The following is a 9,741-nucleotide window of genomic DNA, read 5'->3' on the forward strand; positions in this document are numbered from 1 at the left end:
GATACCAAGTGATAAAAGTCTAAGCATAATTTAGTGTTTGTATTCATCCATTGAAGCAAACAGGATAAGATTTACCCAATGAACATTTATCATTCTGTCCTGTTTCAAAGCTATAATTTGCAAAGCAACAGGAAGGGTTTACATATTGGCTATGACATGTGTGCATCCTGCTGAAAACTGCTTGTCCATCTTCATAACCACAGCCCTGGTATTTAATTCAGCCTCCAGTTACAATGCATTTCTTCTCAGGTTATCACAACAATATTCCCAAAAAGTTATAGAGACTGATACGATTACTGGCATATTTTTTAATTTTTACAAATTTTTATTTATTTTGAGAGAGAGAAAGAGTGGGGGAGGGGCAGAGAGAGAGGGAGAGAGAATCCTAAGCAGGCTCTACACTGCCCACACAGAGCCCGACACAGGGCTCAAGCTCACAAACAGTGAGATCATGACTTTAAGCGAAATTAAGAGTTAGATGCTTAACTGACCAAGCCATCCAGGTGCCCCGTATTATGGCTTCTTTATAAATGGGAGGCCCGAAGTTCTGAGTCCCAAAGGCCAAGTCACAATGCTGCACTTGCCAGTCTGGAACAGGCTTTCAAGAATGCTTTGTCCCTCCCTTGAAATACCTACTCTGGATCCACCCGTCCAAACCCTGCCCCTCGTTCATGGCCAGAGGCACACTGGAAAAAGCACCAAATTTGGGCTCAGAAACCCTCAGTTAAAATTACTGCCTCATCTACTTATCAGCTACTCGCCTCTGAACAAGTGACTTAGTCTCTATCCACCTCGGTTTTCACATACAAAATGGGGAGAACATCTGTTCAGCTATTTCAGAATGCTGGGGAAGAACCACTGAGGGATTACATGTGGAAACTCACAGTAAGCTATAAAGAGCCACATAAATGTCATGTATTATTCAAGGTCTGGCTTGGGTCCTACTTAATCCAGGGAGCCTTCCAGCTTTTCAACCCAACCTACACCGAACTCCCCCTGGCATTTCCTGCCATGCTATTTATCTTAGCACCTGATATATTTGTTCTTGTATTGTTACTCGAAAACTCCCCAGTCAGGAACATCTTCCCTGCACAGAACCTTGCACAGGGCTATAAGCATAGGAGTCTACTACCAATGTTATGAATGAACTGGTGGAGCAGAGAACAGAATCTGACCTTCCTGATACCACAGTGCTCATTTCCACAAGAAAGTTTTGAAAAACATTCCCTAGGGGATCCAGTTCTATTCACACTCTAATTAAAGGGTACCACTCACTGGAAAACTTTTCTCATTAAAAGAAGAGGACACCCTGCATAAACTGCTTGAGAGAACAGAAGTATAACCTGATCACAGAGAAGATCCCAGAAGCTCCCCAAGTCGGGGAATCCTGCCAACAATGCCCAGAGAGGGAATATTTTGTCCCCGTGTGTTCCCCTTAGGTGAAGGAGACCTCACAGGGAAAAACCTTGCTGGACATACTTGCAAATAAGGCAGCCCTCATTTGATTTCTGTAGAAAATAAGGCACTGTAAAGGTTTGCAATGTCTCCTGGGGAAGATGCACTCTAAGTACATGGAATATTTTCCTCAGGGGTTCTGGGTAGCTTTCCCACAAAAAAAGTAGCACTTTACCTGATCTTTGTAAACCAGTTTGCTAGGGCTTGGCCGAGGTTTGTCTTTAAATGAGTAAGTGGCCCCTTGCTTCTTTAATAAGTCCACGAAGTCAGGAGGTGCATACAGGGGAAGGTCATTTAGTACTGGATCATTTCTTTGCACAAGAGGTGGTTTTTTTCTTCCTTCGTTTTTGAAATTGTAGGTTGGTATCACTGGATTTAATAGAGATTCTTCAATAAAAGTCTTCAAGTGGTAAGTGCCAGGGACAGGTGTATTCTGTGGGAAATTGGCATCATTTTCTAGATCAGGGTGTGAACGGGTAACTTCCCCCTAAAGCATCATTCTTAGAAGGGTCACTCATTACTTAAAAAAATTTTTCTTGTTAATGTTTATTCATTTTTGAGAGAGAGAAAGAGAGAGACAGAGCATGAGCAGGGGAGGGGCAGAGAGAGGGAGGGAGACTTAGAATCCGAAGCATCTGGGCTCTGAGCTGTCAGCACAGAGTCTGACGGGGGCCTCAAACCCACAAAGCTCGAGATTGTGACCTGAGCCAAAGTCAGATGCTCAACTGGGCCCCAGAAGAGTCACTCTTAAGGAGTATTTCTCTCTGGTTTAAAGTTTAATAGAATTTTATCAAATATAGTAAACACTCTCAACAGAACAATATTTCCAGAGAATCATGATTGCTTCCTTTCTGAGACAATTACTGAATTATATAGCAAATGGGTCATGGCCATAGCGGAAGTTTTATCTTTTTAAAAAGTAACCTCAGAGATACTAAAGCTTGAGATGCAGCTGGACTCTAAGTGTCAGATTTCTCACGAGACCACTCAGGACAGTTTCTTGACCAAAAAAATTTTTTAAAAAGTTAGCCTATTTCTGTTTGGTAGATAACAACAGGTTTCTTTCTAGCCCTCATATGAGAAGGTAAAAAATAAGAACAGGCTGAGGATGAACAGGCAGATCATGTGATCCAATCGGTCCCGTAGAGGTTTGGTACTTTTAAATCACAACCACAAAGTGGTTGAATGGCTGGACCTGAAACTTTAGTCATGTTTGTTTCGTGATTGACTTTGCACTTGGTTCCATCCATAAAATTAGTTCAATTTCAAGAAGGCTTTGGCCTATGGGTCCTCTGTTATTAAGGGATATGGATAGAAAATATTTCTACAATATAGAAATGATGTCTCTTGAAAGGGGGAATCTCCTGGTTCTTTTTCTTTGCTATATTGCCACCTTGCTTTCCATTGACCATGCTAAGTTCTCACAGGCTCTTTGCCATCTAACTAAGATAAAAACTGAAACCAAAAACCAAAAAACCAATAAATAACAACAACAAACTGAAACCCAAACCCCTATGTAGAATGGAGGCTTTTTCTTGTGTAATCTAACCACCATCATAAGCTATGTTGACCTTATCTAGATATCCTGTAATGCACCTAGATTCCCAGTTTACTTTTTACTGCATCCAAAATTTAAAGTTAGTTTTTCAGTCATATGCTGATACTAAAATTATAAATACGAGATGAGGTCCACTGTTTTCTTACAATTGTTTGCAACTTTAAAGGGTAAGGACTGATTAAAATGTCATTGGGCATAAGAATCATGTGAACAGAAAGAATGACAATATACATACTTTTAATGCTATTCTCCACCATCCTTCTCTTTCAAAAGAGGATGTCTTCCGGGTTGATTTCTATTAACAAACATAAAATGTGCTTAATCGTTTGAGAGGTGATCCCTGGAAGTTAAATACATCTTATAAAACATTTGCTTGAAGAAATCAACATTTGTACCAAATTGGTCAGCCTGAATTAAAATGAAAGCTACCTAATGATAAATTTTGCCTGTCATATTTTCTTAAATTGCTACTTTATGATTTGGAGTGCTTTTTAATCATCTAAATTCCCTTGGGAAAAAGGACAGTAAGAAATAATCTCGTCTTCCAGAGACATCATAAGGAAAATTAGATGTTGCAAAATGTAGCGTTCTTAGGAAGGAAAGAGTTGTATAGATCTGTAACTGGATTATTATACGATTACGGTTAAGGTGATTGTGCTGGAAGTTCAAAGTAGAAGAGTATAGTCATCAAGTTACTGTGGTGTTGGGATACAAATTCCGGGAGACGTGGCAAATGCTGAAAACAAATGCCGTTTCCTGGATTTACATAGATCACCAAACATACATAAATATGGTACAGGCAGTTCTCTCAGCTTGTCCAGCTAGCTGGGACCCTAAAGAGGCAGAATGATAGAGGAGCCAGACTTGGGCTTGAACTCCAGTTCTGCCACTTACTAGCTAGGAGGACCAAGCAAGTTATTTAACCCTTATGAACTTGAACTCTCTTAGGAGTATACAAATAAGGCATACCAAGGTTGGCACTAGAATAAGGCATTATACGTTTAAAGACTTGGACTCACAACCATTGCTCAATAAGTAGTAGCTTTTAAGTTTTAACATCTCACCTGCCAAGTTATAAAGCAAATTATTTTTGGTATCCCTTAGTTTGCAAGGACGCTCTGGTCTTCCACAGTAAGTACTCTACACCCATTTATTATTATTACACATTTGTTTCTGCCTCACCATCAACAGAACACAGTTATTTATTTTTTCCTTTCTGTGCTATTTTCACGAGGTGTAGCCGTTAAAATATTGAATTGTACTTTCATTTATAATGCTTTTGTTGTTATGACAAAATATGTTATTTTAAGCAACAATGCACTAGAAAGAATAATCTAATCAGTAAACTGATATAAATATAATACTTTCTTCGTACTTAGCAATTTATATTAACTCTACTTATGAGTACCCCTGAGCTTTAGTTTTACTATGAAACATGTGCATTTCTCTAAAAACACAATTTCAACACACACTGCTGTCTGAATTTCTTCCTACATGTTCCCTTTATAAGATTTCTGTTGAATCTTCTCTGTTGTACATTTAAAGTCACAGAAATTAAACTTTTTCAGGCAGGTCAAGACAGGTCTCCCACCCCTACCTAGGACCAGGAAAATGAAGCGGGAAGAAGGCAGAAGTAAACATGGTACTTCAAAAGGAAGGTACTTGGCAGGTACTGTTTTGTTTTGCCCCAGGCAGGTGATCTAAACTCTACCTATCTATCACTTCAAATTCAATTTAGGGGTGAATTGCTTTTGGAGAAGATAGGCTAAACATTCCTGCCCAAATAAACTCAAACGCTAAACGCAGGTAGTTTCAAATATTTTATATATACTAAAATAGAGGAGGCAGAGGCAAAACGTGTGCATCAGACTAAGTAAGGAAAAAATCCATCCTCTCTCGGCAAAGGGGGAAATCATGGAAATTAAAGCGGCTGTCCAGTGCAGTTAGTAGTAGGGAAGAAGGGGGAAAAAAATACAGAAAACAAAGGGCGAATGGAAAGATATGAGACAGCAAGGGAAGAGGAAATAAAGCAAAGTAGACCTCAGATAAAGATCAGGAAGACAGGAGTACAGGGTAGGTATGAGGGCAGGGAAAGATAGGAAGAGAGAACAGAGGGGTGCAGGAGCCCAGCATGAGAGGCATGGCAGTCCTGCGGAGGAGTTCAGCGGGAGATGGCAGTAGGTACTGGAGGCCCGGGGAGGACTTCTGTACCGAGGTGACCACCAAACTGCCAGGTCCCAGGTCTTCCCTTGGGGTATTGGAGGTGATGGCGGTGACTTGCCGGTCCATGGCAGCGGCTGGCGTCCGGTTGCCAGGGGGCGCCTGGGGTCCGCAGCTCCCGAGCCTGCGCAGGGGACCCGCGAGCAAACCGCCAGCTTTTCATCGCGTGGCGGGGAGAAGGGGGGAGGGCACAGAGGCCCCGCCCCAAGCCTCGCGCATGCGAAATCGCTAGAGGCTGTCACGCACCAGTGCAGTAAGAAAGTCTAGGAGCTCAGGAGGCGCCGAGGAGCCCTGGGTGGGTAGCTGCGCCAAGGAAGGTTTATAATAAAAGATGGTTTGTGGGCGCTTGAGTGTACCATAATCCCCACCGGTTTTTTCCCAGATTACCGCCACCTCACACCCCCCGGGCAGAAAGACAGGTATGCTTGGTAGGCATACTTAGCTTTAGAGCGAAAAATCAGCCTTAGCACCCATTTGTTATTGTTTCTAAACTCCTCCGGATTGAAATTCTGGGGGTGTCTCTTCTCCTGCCTCTTGATTTGAGGAGCGAGCACTAGAGACGGTGGGCTTCCCTAGCTGTGAAACCAAGAACCACCCTTCTGATAAACATCCTCATTTTTACATTCTCCCCTCAACCTTAATAATTTCATTTTATGGAGAACCAGCGGTGTTATAAATACTTCATACCCCTTAATCTAATTCAGTCTTCACAACAACTCTATAAATACTAACCTCGTTTTATGGGTGAGGAAACAGGCTTCCTTGGACAGGTTGGCATATATACAGTTGACCCGGCATCGCTTAGAAGGGGCAGAGGCAGAGTTCAAATCCGGGACTTGCTCCAGCACCCAACTGTCCACTGTACCAGAGTTTCTCCTTCCTTTCACAGATTTCAAGAGTACTTTCACATCCCATACTTTCCTAAAACCATCTTAATCTGACAAGTGAACACATCTTTCTATTAAAACTGGCCTTGCTAGTCAGTGACCCAATTACCAAGCCCAATGGGGATTTTTCAACTACCAAACTTAACCTCCACTTGTCTTTGCTGTATTGATTACTCCACTACCTCATTCTTGAATCCCTCTCCTGCCTGGACTATCAGGATTTGACCACTCACTGCACCTGCTGTGATTTATTGTCTATACAGGTGATTAATTGGTACCTACTCACACCAGGTTGTTGTGGAGACTAATCTGAATGAAATGTGTGGAACCATGCCTAGCATAATACATTCAGTAAATATGGATTATCATTATTATAGCCTTTGGGACAAAAGGAAAATTCATAATCCAGTCTCCTCTCCTTTCCTGCATTAAAACCTCATGCTCAGATGTATACTTGGAAATCCCAAGTATGCCACCTTTACACTGCCTCCCCTTAGGCTATTTATTCCCTTTTTTGACAACCTGGCAAACCTCAAGAGTCAACTCCTTTGGGAAGTCCTCCTTAGCCTAATCCCTTGTACCCCAAAGTGCCCTGCGCCTATCTTCACCGGAGGATTCATTTCAACAAATTGTTGCCCCCCTAATTTTTAAACATGTCTCAAACACAGGTTGTTGTCTTAATTCTGAGTCTTCTGAACACTGGAGGGATTAAAATACTTGAAAATATGGCTGACCAGTTTTCCTATTAAAACAAGAGGATGGACTAGCACAGTGCTTTTCAAATAATAATGTGCATATAAAACATTTGGGGATCTTATGAAAATAGACTCATTCTCAGGCAGGGCCTAAGATCCTATAGGTGACTTTTTGAGTGAGAGACTAGTAGGCTTCATACCCTAAGGGGCACCTTGGTGGCTCAGTCGGTTAAGCATCCAAATTCAGTCTCGTAGTTCATGGGTTTGAGCCCCACATTGGGCTATCTGCTGCCAGTGCAGAGCCTGCTTGGGATCATGTCTCCCTTTCTCTGCCCCTCCCCTGCTGATGCATGCATGCACGCTCTCTCTCAAAAATAAGTATTTAAAAAAATACTGGGATTCCTAATTCCAGAGAGCCTTAAAAAAACTACTAAAGCAAGGGCAGGGGGTGGGGTTGGGGGACAATCAGGCATCAAGTTTGAAATCATGAACTTAAATTATAAGGCCAAGAGGCTAATAACCACAGTTTTCACAAATGTAAGAGATGAAATCAAGTCCATCACTGTTCCTCATTTCACTTTCTTATTTTGGCTGAGCCTATGAAACTGGCTCAGCAGACTAGGGATTGGTACTCTAGAGACTAAAGGAATATGATGAAAGGTACAGAGAAGTCTAGAAACCCATACAAGGTGTGAAATAGAAAAGAACATCTAGATGAGAAAATAGTTTTGCATATCTCAAAAATAGAAACAGCATAGGTCAATGACTTCCAGGACTTCACTAGTAAGACAGATTAAGCATGTAGGATAAACAAAATGTGCTCTTAAGAAAACATAGTCTTGTACAGTATCACTGAGAAAACTTTAAGATTTATTTTCATGTTATCATAACAGCAGTTTTAAAAGGGAGGAGGCATGTGACAACACAAAAGTACACTAAGTAGAGGTCAACAGCGCCTCTGTTACATATCAGATCTTGAATAAAAATTCTGTAAAATACATCCTGAAGTATGGATCACTTTTATTAACTGCAGTAGTGACGGTTTTTGTTAGAATTATTTGAGAACATGTTACAGATAGTATTGGGTTAAGAATGATCAATTACCATAATCCTGCTAAACTAAAACAGGCAATATGGTTAAGATTTGAAGATAGGACTAAAAGTCTCAAAATTAGTCCAGAGTTCCTAAGATTGTTGTAGGAAATAGAATGGAGATTTGAACGCTGCTCAGTATGTGCCAAATATAACCCATTAAATTATATAAAACTGCTCATTTCAATTTCCTATAAAATAAAAATGCCAATTTTGTTGACTTTTAAGATTAAAACATAAATCAGTATGATAAACCAAAGTACCCCCAAAGTAGCGTCCCCTTCCACCTTGTTAACCTTGATAAACTTCAAAATGTAGGGATTAGAAAAACTGTTGGAACAGTTTAAAGAACAGTTGCAAAAGATTAATAACTTTGACCAATTCCTTCATTTTAGAATTGTAACTGGTTTAACAGCATAGTAACATCAGTTGAACACTTATTGCAAATGCAAGGACTATGCTAAGTACTTTACCTTCATTATTGTAAAAGTCAAGTTAAAAACCTGTTGAGTAAATTATACCCATTTTGCAGGCAAGATAACTGAGGCTTAGATAATAATGACCTCTTCAAGTTTTACACACAGCAGTGATCTGAACACTCAAAATGAAACTCCAAAGCCCATGTTTAATACACTGGAGACTACTGTGCCTCAACACCCAGGCATATAAATCTTCCCCCAAATACCTTGCTGGCTTTCCTTTTTACTTGTTACATGTAATGAAGGTCTTTCTATTTGATGGTCTGTCTAACATGTAATAATATAACACCCCAGTAGGATCATCAATGCCAGGAACTTCCCTCTAAAACCTACTTAGTGAGCTGTCTTTTCCTTAACTAACCATCCAGTTGTCTGTTTACTGGTAGAATTAATAACAATGGTATTAAAATAGTCCAAGATGGCCGTAGCCTGCCAAATGAATCGCCCCCCCTGGGAAGATAAACCTTGTGGCTGCAATAATCAGATGACGATTATACTTCATGTTTTAATCTTGACTCTGGTTTGCTATGAAATCTTTCCTTAAGTATTTAAAAGGTAGCTAAAAGAAACAGAAAAACCCTGATAACCACTTTTTGAGTATCTTAAAATTATAGAGAAAGCAATGGTTTTAGAAGCAAGCAAAAACTAAAACCAGAAGTGCTGATCCGCTCCTAAAGAGAACTTGCTTTGTGAAACATGTTGCAGACAGGCAGGACAACCGAAAGTTCTCCTGTGCCTTATGAAGAAAAAGCACTATGAATTAGCAAATAGAAGTAAAAACAATGACACCCTCACCTCCTTTTGGATTGCTGTTTATGACAAATATTTTAAAAAAATCATTGCATGCTGATACTAATACGAAGAAGCAGCTATGCCAAAGTTGGAAAGTACGTAAAAAAGATAGGAAACACTAAACACCCACGTTATGCCACTTCCCATGCTAGGTACACTTATGAAAGGCTTATTAATCTTTACTTAAACCTTCTGAAGAAATATCATAATTCCAAAACTAAACACAATCTAGACAGTAAAAACAACAACAACAAAAAAAACATCTAAATTATACTAAGTAAAAACCACCCCACTTGATTCTCAAAATTGACTTCAAGTGAATTAAATGACTCAGATTCAGAGCAACAGTTGGGTAAATTGTAATTTTTTTTTATTGGAAAACAAATATACAACTTGGAATGGATTTGAGGCAAATTGTGCCATAAGCAGATTTTCTTTAAGTGGCTAAACAAAGTTTAAAAAGCAAGTAACAATAAAAGAAAATGTTTCTGGTACAGGACCAGCAGTACAAAAAAATAGTGTACGAGTATCTGGATAATACACCCGTTTTGCAATAGTGCAAC

The 9,741-nt window shown here is 40.0% G+C and overlaps 1 protein-coding gene across 1 annotated transcript in view; it reads right to left on the reverse strand.

Annotated features, from left to right (window-relative positions):
• The window catches only part of STPG4 (sperm-tail PG-rich repeat containing 4), a 42,017-nt gene extending 36,636 nt beyond the window's left edge, over positions 1-5,381 (reverse strand). The window contains exons 1-3 of the mRNA XM_029937310.1: positions 5,225-5,381; positions 3,249-3,308; positions 1,631-1,888 (exon numbers count right to left, since the gene is read on the reverse strand). Of these exons, the coding sequence (XP_029793170.1) occupies positions 1,631-1,888; positions 3,249-3,308; positions 5,225-5,302 (396 nt within the window). The 5' untranslated portion in view covers positions 5,303-5,381. The remainder of the gene's footprint in view (positions 1-1,630; positions 1,889-3,248; positions 3,309-5,224) is intronic.
• Positions 5,382-9,741: the final 4,360 nt, after the last annotated feature.

Source organism: Suricata suricatta, chromosome 4 (assembly GCF_006229205.1).
Source record: "Suricata suricatta isolate VVHF042 chromosome 4, meerkat_22Aug2017_6uvM2_HiC, whole genome shotgun sequence".
In the NCBI taxonomy this organism is placed as follows: Eukaryota; Metazoa; Chordata; class Mammalia; order Carnivora; family Herpestidae; genus Suricata; species Suricata suricatta.